Source organism: Macaca mulatta, chromosome 2 (genome assembly GCF_049350105.2).
Source record: "Macaca mulatta isolate MMU2019108-1 chromosome 2, T2T-MMU8v2.0, whole genome shotgun sequence".
Taxonomy (NCBI): domain Eukaryota; kingdom Metazoa; phylum Chordata; class Mammalia; order Primates; family Cercopithecidae; genus Macaca; species Macaca mulatta.
The window spans coordinates 112,156,968-112,169,661 of NC_133407.1; the positions used below are offsets into that span (position 1 = coordinate 112,156,968).

The window sequence follows — 12,694 nt, forward strand, 5'->3', positions numbered from 1 at the left end:
CTGCTATCTGCATGAGTCCAGAAATGTGGAGGAACAGGCCTGGAGCGGCAGCTCATGCCTGTAATCCCAGCACTTTGGGAGGCTGAGGCCAGCGGATCACCTGAAGTCAGGGGTTTGAGACAAGCCTGGCCAACATGGTGAAACCCTGTATCGATAAAAATACAAAAATTAGCCAGGTATAGTAGCACACGCCTGTAATCCCAGCTACTCAGGAGGTTGCAGTGAGCCGAGATTGCGCCACTGCACTCCAGCCTGGGCGACAGAGTGAAACTCCTTCTCAAAAAAAAAAAAAAGAAAAAGAAAAAAAAAGAAACATGAAGGATAAACTCCATGGGCACTGGATGAAAGCTCCAGGAATCACCTGATGGATCTCAGTACCATTATTGTTGCTAATTCTTGGGGTTTAAACACAGAGTTAGAAACATCCACAGCTGGTCATCAGGATTTATTCAATGAACAAATGAGTTTAGGAAGACCTAACTTCTGACATTCCAAGTTAGAACTTGGTAATACCTGTCTGAATTCCCAACTGATTAGTTAGGTTCCTGGTCAACACTCGGCATTTTTTTTTTTGAGACAGAGTCTTGCTCTGTCGCCAAGCTGGAGTGCCGTGGCAGGATCTCAGCTCACTGAAAACTCCGCCTCCCGGGTTCAAGCGATTCTTCTGCCTCAACCTCCCAAGTAGCTGGGACTACAGGTGCATGCCACCACGCCCAGTTAATTTTTGTATCTTTATTTTTTTTTTTCTTTGAGATGGGAGTCTCACTCTGTTGCCCAGGCTGGAGTGCAGTAGTGCGATCTTGGCTCACTGCAACCTCCACCTCCCAGTTTCAAATGATTCTCCTGTCTCAGCCTCCTGAGTAGCTGGGATTACAGGTGCACACCACCACGCCTGGCTAATTTGTATATTTTCAGTAGAGACAGGTTTTCACCATGTTGGTCAGGCTGGTCTTGAACTCCTGGCCTCGTGATCTGCCCACCTCGGCTTTCCAATATGTTGGGATTACAGGTGTGAGCCACCGTGCCCTGCCTAATTTTTGTATATTTAGTACTATGTTGGCCAGGATGGTCTTGATCTCTTACCTCATGATCCATCTGCCTTGGCCCCCAAGGTGCTGGGACTACAGGCGTGAGCCACAGCACCTGGCCAACACTCCGCATTTTATTTACATATCAGAAAACAATCAGGTAACAGTATGTATCACTCGCCATGATTTGTCTCTAGAGAGAATGGGTAAAGGAAGCAAAATTTATACTTAATATGATGCTTTGTTAAGTGACCCCAATTTTCTCCCACTTTACAATACCATTTTAATTGTTGTTATAAAATTAAGTGATTCCCTATCACTATATACTCAGGTAATATATTCAGGTAACTTTGATGGGACAAATTTCTAGCTTCCTGTTAGGACACACTAACATAGTCCTCATGTAATGTTCCCTCTTCAAGGCTGAGACTGTGGATGATATGATCTTGACATTGTCCTAGAACGTCTTATGTCATAGCAGTATTACCACGAAAACCAAACTACAATTTTTTTTTCCTTTTGGTGAAGAACGGGTTCTTGTTATGTTGCCCAGGCAGGTCGAACTCCTGGACTCATGCTATCCTCCCGCCTCTGCCTCCTTAAGAGCTGGGATTACAGGCGTTGAGCCACTATGCCCGTCCACATTTTTTTTTAATTAAAAACATTTTTTTAGAGATGCGGTTTCACAATCGAGACCATCCTGGCTAATGCGGTGAAACCCTGTCTCTACTAAAAATACGAAACAAAAAAAAAAAATTAGACAGGCATGGTGGGCGCCTGTAGTTCCAGCTACTCGGGAGGCTGAGGCAAGAAGAATGGCATGATCCCAGGAGGCGGAGCTTGCAGTGAGCCGATATCACGCCACTGTAATCCAGCCTGCGCTACAGGGCGAGACTCTTAAAAAAAAAAAAGACAGATGTGGTTTCACTATGGTACCCAGGCTGGTCTCAAACTCCTGGTCTCAAGCGATCCTCCCACTTCAGCCTCCCAAACGGCTGAGATTACAGGTGTGAGCCACCACACCTGGCTGACATTTAATTTTTAAAGCTTTGAAACAGACATTTTGGTTTTTAGAGGGTTCCGCTACCAGTTTATTGGGCCCTAGTGGGTCCCAAGATTTCCATCTACCAGTTTCTTGGGTCCTAGATTTCATATGTTCCCACGGCTTGGCCCTTTGATACAGGCAGGTGTCTCTGTCCAAATGTGGGCAAGATCAAACTGGGACAAGGCTTTACAATAGCATGAGCTTCCTTTGGTCACCTGAAAAGAAACTGTAGGTACAGTGGGCTGTCACAGCATCCTTGCTAGTTCTGGTTATAGCCATGTTACAGAGAAGGAAATTATGTAAATAATACTGAGTGACAGATGTTTTCTACTTTTTTTTTTTTTTTTTTTGAGATGGAGTCTCGCTCTGTCGCCCAGGCTGGAGCGCAGTGGCTGGATCTCAGCTCACTGCAAGTTCCACCTCCGGGGTTTACGCCATTCTCCTGCCTCAGCCTCCCGAGTAGCTGGGACTACAGGTGCCCGCCACCTTGCCCGGCTAGTTTTTTGTATTTTTTTTTTAAGTAGAGACGGGGTTTCACCGTGTTAGCCAGGATGGTCTCGATCTCCTGACCTCATGATCCGCCCGTCTCGGCCTCCCAAAGTGCTGGGATTACAGGCTTGAGCCACTGCACCCGGCCTCTACTTTTTTTTAGATGGAATCTCACTCTGTTTCCCAGGCTGCAGTGCAGTGGCACAATCTTGGTTCACTGCAACCTCTACCTCCTGGGTTCAAGCAGTTCTCCTGCCTCAGCCTCCCGAGTAGTTGGGATTACAGGCGTCTGCCACCACACCTGGATAATATTTGTAGTTTTGTAGTTTAGAGACGGGGTTTCACCATGTTGGCCAGGCTTGTCTTAAACTCCTGACCTCAAACGATCCACCTGCCTCAGCCTCCCAAAGTACTGGGATTACAGGCATGAGCAACCATGCCCGGCCTTTTTCTTTTTTTTTTTTCAGACACTGTACCTGGCTATTTTTTATTTTTTGTAGAGACAAGGTCTTACTATGTTGCCCAGGCTGGTTTCAAACTTCAATGATCCTCCTGCCTTAGCCTCCCAAAGCACTTGGATTACAGATGTGAGCCACCATACCCAGCTCTCCTGGGTTTCATTGGTGAGTTTGTCTTCCTGGCAAGGGATACACAGGATACCCTTGCACATCATCCACAACAACTGAAATACCATGCTGTGATCACTAATTTTATGTGTTAACTTGACTGGGCCATAGTGTGCCTGGATATTTGATCTAACATTATTCCAGATGTTTCTGTGAGGGTGTTTTTGGATAAGGTTTTTTTTTTTTTTTTTTTTTTGAGACCGAGTTTCACTCTTGTCGCCCATGCTGGAGTGAGTACAATGATGCAATCTCAGCTCACTGCAACCTCCACCTCATGGGTTCAAGTGACTCTCCTACTTCAGCCTCCCAAGTAGCTGGGATTATAGGCATGTGCCACCATGCCCGGCTAATATTTGTGCTTTTAGTAGAAACATGGGTTTCACCATGTTGGCCAGGCTGGTCTCAAACTCCTGACCTCAGGTGATCTGCCTGCCTCCACCTCCCAAAGTGCTGAGATTACAGGCCTGAACCATCGTGCCCAGCCTGGATAAGACTAACATTAAATTTGGTATAGAAGTAAAGCAGATGACCTTCCCTAATGTGTGTGGGCCTCATCCAATCAGTCGAAGGCGTGAATAGAACAAAAAGGCCAACTCTTCCCCAAGTAAGAAAGAATTCTCTTTCCTGCCCACTTTTGAACTGGGACATTGTCTTTTTTCCTGCCTTTGGACTCTTAACTGAAGCACTGGTTCTTCCTGGGTCTTGAGCCTGCTGGGTTTTGGACAAGAGCAACAACATTGGCTCTGCTGAATCTCAGGCCTTCAGAGGGGAACTGGAACCAAACCATTGGCTCTCGCTAGCCAATTCACCTTGCACATCTTGGGACGTGCCCACCTCCATAACTGTGTGAGCCAATTCCTTATAATAAATCTTTAGGCTGGGTGCAGTGGCTCACACCTGTAATTCCAGCACTTTGGGAAGCTGAGACAGGAGGACTGCTTGAGCCCAGGAGTTCGAAACCAGCCTGGACAACATAGTGAGATCCTGTCACTGGAAAAAAAAAAAAAAATCTTTATACACACACACATACACATCCCCTACTCACTGCTTCTCTGGAGAACCCTGACTAGTACAAGGGGTCCCTATTTCAAGGGCTCATACCCCAATCCCAGATCTGCCAGAAGAGTGAATCTGCCAAAGGAGTGCTATGATGGCCTGGAGCCCTGAAACAAAATGGCAAACACATAACATAAGACTGCACCAGAAAGTCAGACATGATTTGTCAGCCTTTATTAATCAAGAGTAAAGCCAAGCCCTAGGGTTTCCTTAACAACAACAAAAAGAACATCAACCTTGTTTATGGCAAACAGTGACTTAATTCTTAATGACTGTTCATTATATGTTTAACACCACAGAGCAAGAATTGATCACGTTTCAATCACTTATTCTTCTGAGATTAAAATACAAGTTTAAAACAGATTAAAATAAAATTCACTCCAATGATTTAAAAAATAATTCCAATTGAAAGACATTTCAAACACTGTATGCAGAACTCAGGACCAAAAGAAGACCTTAAAACATTTTTTACCTTTGAGGTAGCACAATAATGCTGAATTAGATTTATTTTATTACAATGAGCTTAAAAAAACAACACAGAATCTACCCTTTGCTCAAGGTGGGCTAAATGGTTTTACGAAAACCCCCCATGAGGTTAGTGACAGTTCTTGTCCTTTTTTTTTTTAAAGTATAAAGATAGCCCTGCAGTGTGTAAAAGGAAACCTATAGGAAGGCTGCTTCCCATAAAATAGACAATAGAATCATTGAGGAAACATCAGCAGTCAAGACAGGAGGAACAAGAGGTCATCGTAGTGAAAAACCAAAACAACTTGTATCTTGGCAAGATTGGTTTACAAGTTCATGACAAGAACAAAAATTCCAACATCAGCCAACTGAAAATAAAAGATAAAAAATGACATTCATGGATCTTTTTACTTTTTCTCTGTGCAAAATGCTCTTCTTTCTAAATGAGAGAGGGTAGCTTGTACACTGTGACATGACATGAAATGCTGTGTGCCCAGGGCGCTGCTGGGTGCCAACAGCACCTCTCACTGAATACGATATTATTGTGTGCAGAGAAAATGGGCAATCGGAAGATAAACATAACCTCTCCTGGCTGGAGAACCATTTCTTGCCACTTTGCTGCTGAATTCACTCATTAAACTGCTCAAAGGAAAAGCTCTACCCCGATTTCTGAGAGTCTGTAACAATATATGTAACACAATTATATGTGAAGACTATTGACTAACAGGACAATAGCACATGAACTTTTCCTTCAGAGAATTCAACCAAGAGAAGAGAGTGGGTGGGATAAGCTAGGGGTCAAAAGGAAGGCTCTCAGGAATATTCTCTACCATCCAAAATCAACAGCAAAGCCATAAAAGGGGCATGAGCTCTAACTCATTGAAGAGAACAACACAAAACAGTAACAAAGGGATCTCTTCCCAACATATGCTCGTCTCCATGAGGCTCAACCATCAGTGCAGGGCTTGCCTGATGTGGACAATGTGGATACCTCAGCCCTGAGTTGAAATTGGTCTGCCACCTTTGATTCCCCATGCTGCAAAAAGAATTGGAACGCTCTCAGGTCCTGGCACTGTGGTAACAGCTATACCCTATTTCACTCACAGACGTCCTTTTAGTCTCCCTTTCTCAAGCTATTAAATAGAACCCCCTAGGGATCCTGTATGCAGTGAGGGTCTGAACTGATGATCCACATGTCAATCAGTAGTTACAGAAGGATGACTTTTTTTTTTTTTTGAGATAGGGTCCCATTTTGTCCCCCAGGCTGGAGTGCAGCGGCACGATCATGGCTCACTGCAGCTTCAATCTCCCGGGTTAAAGAAATCCTTTCACCTCAGCCTTCTGAGTGTGCACCACCAGGTCCAGCTAACTGTTTTTTTTAACCTTTTTTTTTTTTTTCTTGGTACAGGCAGGGTCTCCTTCTGTTGCCCAGGATGGTTTGGAACTCCTGGGCTCAAGCAGTCTTCCTACTTTGGCTTCCCAAAGTGCTAGGATTGCAGGCATGAGCCACCATGCCCAACCTGAGCAGGATGACTTAAACCTGATCAATTCTACTCCAAAACAGCAACCATCATTAAGTCAGGGGTGTCAAGGAGGACTCTGACGGGAAAGACTAGACTGGGATGTGTGCCAGAGCGGGATGAGAAGGCCCATCCCTAGCAGACTGCAGGAGAAACTCTGGCATAGAATTCACCGCCAGCCCTATCTAGTGTGATGGATGACAGGGAGGAGGCATCTGCTCAGTATTCAAACAAAATCCTCACAAGTTCTGGGGCTGGACCTCTATGTCACTCCTGAATCCCAATGTATCCATTACCTTTGCAAGAAACTGGTGTGATTCTTGTCTGTTAAGGGCAAGACCTGCTTTCTCAATTTACTTGATAATAAAGTAACACCATGGAAAAGAAGAACCTCAGAAAAATGTGGGGTCACCACATGGGCTTTCCCAGTGCTAGCTGCCTGTTTTGGAGTATTAATTACAACCCTTCACAATTCTGAAGGCTGCAACGTAGGCTACAGAGGGCAGTCTGAAAAGAGTCCTTCTGCTTTTGCTTCATGGAGCTTAAGAAGAAAAGAGGAGGCCGGGCGCAGTGGCTCAAGCCTGTAATCCCAGCACTTTGGGAGGCTGAGACGGGCGGATCATGAGGTCAGCAGATCAAGACCATCCTGGCTAACACGGTGAAACCCCGTCTCTACTAAAAAATACAAAAAACTAGCCGGGAGAGGTGGCGGGCGCCTGTAGTCCCAGCTACTCGGGAGGCTGAGGCAGGAGAATGGCATAAACCCGGGAGGCGGAGCTTGTAGTGAGCTGAGATCCGGCCACTGCACTCCAGCCTGGGCGACACAGCAAGACTCCGTCTCAAAAAAAAATAAAAATAAAAATAAAAAAAGAAGAAAAGAGGAATTACCAAGGTTGTGGTGGGTTATTTACTCTGGAAATATCTTGGTTACATTGTCCGTGGCAAAAGCGGAAAGCCTAGCTTATGTGGACAGTCCAAAGTGAATGTGTGGGCCATCATTATCTATGACAGACATGACTCAAGCCCTAGCATGTAATCTCTTAGGGACTTAACAAGTTAAAAAGAAACAAAAAATCATATTGGAAATGGCCTCTTGATTTAATATAAACTTGGTTACAACATTCAAATTTATCTTTACTGAAATTTCACACTGCTCCTAGGAGCCCTAGGAGCATCTGATTCTAAGTTATTCTGAAGGAAAAAAAATTTATTCTGAAATATACCTTATTAGGATGATCACTGGACTTCTACCTGACATAATTAAAAGGCTAAATGGGTTTTAAATAAATACAAGCTAAATTACCTTCTTCTGGGGTTAACAATTAGAATCCCAAATACCCCAACATCTCATCTAGAAAGGCCTTCCCGGCCGGGCGCGGTGGCTCAAGCCTGTAATCCCAGCACTTTGGGAGGCCGAGACGGGTGGATCACGAGGTCAGAAAATCGAGACCATCCTGGCTAACTTGGTGAAACCCCGTCTCTACTAAAAAATACAAAAAACTAGCCGGGCGAGATGGCGGGCGCCTGTAGTCCCAGCTACTCCGGAGGCTGAGGCAGGAGAATGGCGTGGACCCGGGAGGCGGAGCTTGCAGTGAGCTGAGATCCGGCCACTGCACTCCAGCCTGGGAGACAGCGAGATTCCGTCTCAAAAAAAAAAAAAAACCAAGAAAGGCCTTCCCAGTAATTCTATGAAATTGTAAATGATACCAATTTTTTTTTTTTTTTTTTTTTTTTTTGTGAGATGGAGTCTTGCACTGTCGCCCGGGGTGGAGTGCAATGGTGCGATCTCGGCTCACTGCAACCTCCGCTTCCTGCGTTCAAGCAATTCTCCTGCCTCAGCCTCTCAAGTAGCTGGGATTACGGGCACCCACCACAACGCCCGGCTAATTTTTTGTATTTTTAGTAGAGACGGGGTTTCACTGTGTTGGCCAGGCTGGTCTTGAACTCCTGACCTTGTGATCCGCCCGCCTTGGCCTCCCAAAGTGCTGGGATTACAGGAGTGGGTCACCGTGCCCGGCCAATGCCAATTTTTGAAAACAGATTTGATCCTTAGGATAAATGCCTGAGTTAGCTGACAAACTTCCATATATATGAATATGTTCAAGTGAAATTACCTAAAGAGTAACTTTTTCTTTTCTTTTTAAGAGACAGGGTCTCACTGTGTTGCCCAGACTGGAGTGCAGTGGCATGATCACAGCTCACTATAGCCTCGACCTCCTGGGTTCAAGTGATCCTCCCGCTTCAGCCTCCTAAGTAGCTGGGACTACATGCACAAACCACCACACCTGACAAATTAATTTTTTTTTTTTTTTTTTTTTTTTTTTTTTTGCCAGGCGCAGTGGCTCACGCCTATAATCCCAACACTTTGAGAGGCTGAGGTGGGCAGATGACCTGATGTTGGGAGTTCGAGACCAACCTGACCAACATGGAGAAACCCCATCTCTATTAAAAACACAAAATTAGCCCAGCATGGTGGCGCATGCCTGTAATTCCAGTTATTCAGGAGGCTGAGGCAGGAGAATTGCTTGAACCTGGGAGGCTGAGGTTGCGATAAGCCAAGACTGCGCCATTGCACTCCGGCCTGGGCAACAAGAGCGAAACTCCATCTCAACCAAAAAAAAAAAAAAAAAAAAAATTTTTTTTTTTCCTAGAGACAGGGTCTCACTTTGTTGCCTAGGCTGGTCTTGAGCGATCCTCCCAGCTCAGCCTCCCAAAGCACTATGATTATAGGCATGAGCCATTGAGCCTGGCCTGAGAATTTTCTTTAATTTCAAAAAAATAGCTGCTGCTTCTTTAAAGAGTTTAAAAATTGATGGGTTCAATGGCAAAGCTACACAACAACTCTGGAGTAGAAGGAAAGAGCTCTCTTTATAGTACAACCTCTTTCCAGCATACTGCCATTGGCCAGTAGGGGCAACTGCAAACAAATGGTAGGAGTTGCCCAGGAAGGTATTTGGTTTGGACAAAGTGATAGCAACCCTCCAGACCCTGACTCCTTATAAATGGGTAACAATTCATTCATGCAGACTGCACAGAGGTTAAAAAAAAAGATATAAAAAACCCACAAAATCCCCAACCCAGAAAACCTTTCCTGGCCCTCTACTAACAGTAAAATGTGCTAAGCCCAAATTTTCTGCTTTAACATGGGTCCCACTGACCTATCAGTCTGCTCTGGGGTGCTGACCTGCTGGGTCCTGAGCAGGGTCTTTCCCTAAGCATCACTGTGGGTTTGGAGACAGCTGTAATGTGTGCAGCTGTCAGCAGAAAGTACAATGCCACTGGGCTACATATGTCCACACCATCCACCACCATTTCCCACTGTAAAACCGCAGGCTGTGACTGTGAACAAATGTGGACTTTCTCAAGGGACAAATAAGGAGACTGAAGGCTACATTTCCTCCTTTGAGAACGATTAGAGAGTGTCTACAGTTACACAACAGGTTTTTGCAGACCCTGTGGTAACTTCCATAAGTAAGAGTAGCAGCAAGAGAGGAAAGGAGCATGTTTATACTTTGGACTTTGTATCAGGCACTTAAATTGTTGGAGAGACATGCTGTTTTGAACCAAAGATGTAAAAACTGGGTTGGAGTAATCTTTACAAGTGGTCTAATAATGGGCTTTCAGAAGCAAAGTGGAGGTGTGGGTTGAACCTCTGACCATCCTTTAGTGCTGACTTTCAAGTTTTCTAAATGCCCATAACCACAGCAGTGGCAGCAGTGGTGGCAACAGCAGGAACAGTTCTGTCATGTTTGTTTTCTGTATGTGTTCTGTGGCTGACCGGAAGGTTTTGGTGTCACACTAAGAAGGCTCTGGGGTATGGCACACCTACTGCCCGAGGTTGCCCAGATCCATGCTGGAGCCAAACATCTTCACCAGCTGTTCCTCATAGTGTGAGATGTTCCTCTTCATGATGTCCATGCAGGGCCCCAGAAGCCTCTCGAATGCTTGTACATCCATAACTGCATTGTTAAAAAGAGGTGAGGGAGAGAATGAATTCAAGCCATTTCCCTCATGCAAACCTTTTCCTAAACATACCCATTCATGTTATAGGAGATTACACCTTGGGACACTGGCTACTTGCAAAAAGGGATGTTTCTACATGAATTCAGAAAGACTGTGTCATCCAAGTTAGAGACTTTACAGAGTCCAGCAGCACCTGTTCTTCCCATTCTCCCACAGCCCTGGACATCAGTTCTTTTCATATGGCTAAAGGGCCTGCATGCCTGTCTTGCTCACAGGCTGTCATCAACGCTCAGAAATGTTTGCTGAAAGTATCCATTCATCCATCTCTGGTGGTCATATAAACTGCCTAGGCCTAGACAGTAGTAAAAGATGGCAGAATATGTCAAGGCTTGCTGATGGGAAAAAAATATTACACGTTAGAAAGAGTATTAATGCATAAAGAACTTTTCTTACCTAAGCATTTGACATCTCCAACTGCATAAGCTGAGGCAGCTCTGGGTTTGTTGGTGACCAGGGCAAGCTCTCCAAAGTACTGCCCCTTATGGCAGCGGGCAATCTCGACCTCCTGGTTCCCACCATCCTTGTTTGATTTAGTCTACAGCAGGCAAAGAACATGACCTAGGCTGACTCCAGGATCACAGCTGGGCATGTCCAGTTGCACACACATGCACTGTTCTCAGCACACTCCACACAATTATTGAGGCACTCACTTTGCAGAAAATTCACTAACTGTACCATGTAAACTCCACAGATTAATTTCAGTGGTCTGGTTTGATCAGAGGAGTTTGCTTTTCACCTAGGGCTCCATCTGAGTCCTAATATTTTTAAGGTAATCTACAGCCATACCACTCTGAACATGCCCAATCTTGTCTAAATAAGGACAATGCTTCTCTTAATGAGCCACAAACTTGGGCTATTTCTCTGAGTTGAGACTACGCCTTGAACAACATTTTATAGTGACAAAATTCCCCAAGCTCTCCACCTTCTTCTTTTTTTTTTTTTTTAAGAGACAGGGTCTCACTCTGTCACCAAGGCTGGAGTTCAGAGGAATGATCACAGCTCATGCAGCCTTGAACTGCTGGCCTCAAGCAATCCTCCTGGTCTTGGCCTCCCAAAGTGCTCGGATTATAGGAGTGATTCACTGCTTCTGGCCAACAAATTTCTTTTTAAGTACTATCTGTATCTTAAGTTAGTGGTCTCTCCTCCCTTTTTTTTTTGAGATGGAGTCTTACTCTGTTGCCCAGGCTAGAGTGCAGTGGCATGATCTCTGCTCGCTGCAAGCTCCGCCTCCCGGGTTCATGCCATTCTCCTGCCTCAGCCTCCCGAGTAGCTGAGACTACAGGCACCCGCTACCACGCCCCGCTAATTTTTTTTGTATTTTTAATAGAGACAGGGTTTCACCATGTTCGCCAGGATGGTCTTGAGCTCCTGACCTCGTGATCCACCCACCTCGGCCTCCCAAAGTGCTGGGATTACAGGCGTGAGCCACTGCACCTGGCCTCCCTCCTCCCATTTTTTAAAGTAAGAGTTAAGTAACTAAATTTAAGATAATACACTACAGTGTATTAATATCTAGAGTTTTTTTTTTTAACAAATCCAACTGCTAACCAAAGTGATAATTTAAGTAAAAAATTGTTTAGAATTTTTTAGTAAGAATTAGTCTCAATCTCTAAGAACAACTTTATGTTGTAGGCAGAAAGATAATTTCCTTTTTGGTTAATTTTTAAAGCAAACAAAACTGCTACGCTGGTTTACACGGTTTGACCCTTCTTCCTTCTACACTTCCGCCCTGTTGCTCTGAAGTTGGTCTGTTCCATTTGAGCCAACTTTCTCTTTCCAATTTCAGTAGCATTCTCTGGAGTTGCAGCCATATTTGTGCCCACTTAGTCCCTTCTCTAGAACAGGAGGGACTTATCACACCATCACATACGCACCAGCTCCAGTATTATGCAGGTTTTCTCGCAATGCACATTCTGAATCAGTAGATCTGGGGAAAAGCCCAGGACTCTACACTTCTGACAAACCTCCCACCCTGCAATATCCCAGTGCCATGCTGCTGCTGATCTTATGCACCTAACACTATGCTGTGATCATAGCAGGTGTCAATGAATATCTGAGAAATCTACAAACATCACTAATCCAAAAACTGTAAATAAAATGACACAGACATTTCAAACTATTGTTTTGTTTTTTTTCTTTTTAAGAGGTCTCACTCTGTCGCCCAGGCTGGAGTGCAGTGGCGCGATCTCGGCTCACTGCAAGCTCCGCCTCCTGGGTTCACGCCATTCTCCTGCCTCAGCTCCCCAAGTAGCTGGGACTACAGGCGCTCGCCACCGCGCCCGGCTAATTTTTTGTATTTTTAGTAGAGACGGGGTTTCACTGTGTTAGATAGGATGGTCTTGATCTCCTGACCTCGTGATCCACCTGCCTCAGCCTCCCAAAGTGCTGGGATTACAGGCGTGTGCAACTGTGCCCAGCTACTTATTAACTGTTACTCAATAT

At 45.0% G+C, this 12,694-nt stretch overlaps 1 protein-coding gene across 7 annotated transcripts in view; it reads right to left on the bottom strand.

Annotated features, from left to right (window-relative positions):
- Nucleotides 1–4,403: 4,403 nt before the first annotated feature.
- Nucleotides 4,404–12,694, bottom strand: part of PRKAR2A (protein kinase cAMP-dependent type II regulatory subunit alpha) — a 106,890-nt gene continuing 98,599 nt past the window's right edge. For 3 of the 7 annotated variants that reach the window (XM_077992810.1, XM_077992812.1, XM_077992811.1), the window contains exons 9-10: nt 10,646–10,787; nt 8,988–10,188 (exon numbers count right to left, since the gene is read on the bottom strand). In XM_077992810.1, the coding sequence (XP_077848936.1) occupies nt 10,055–10,188; nt 10,646–10,787 (276 nt within the window). In that variant the 3' untranslated portion in view covers nt 8,988–10,054. Of the gene's footprint in view, nt 6,230–7,303; nt 7,633–8,237; nt 10,189–10,645; nt 10,788–12,694 lie in introns of those variants that run through there. The other 4 variants (XR_013413930.1, XR_013413929.1, XM_077992809.1 and 1 more) reach the window with 4 other exon arrangements.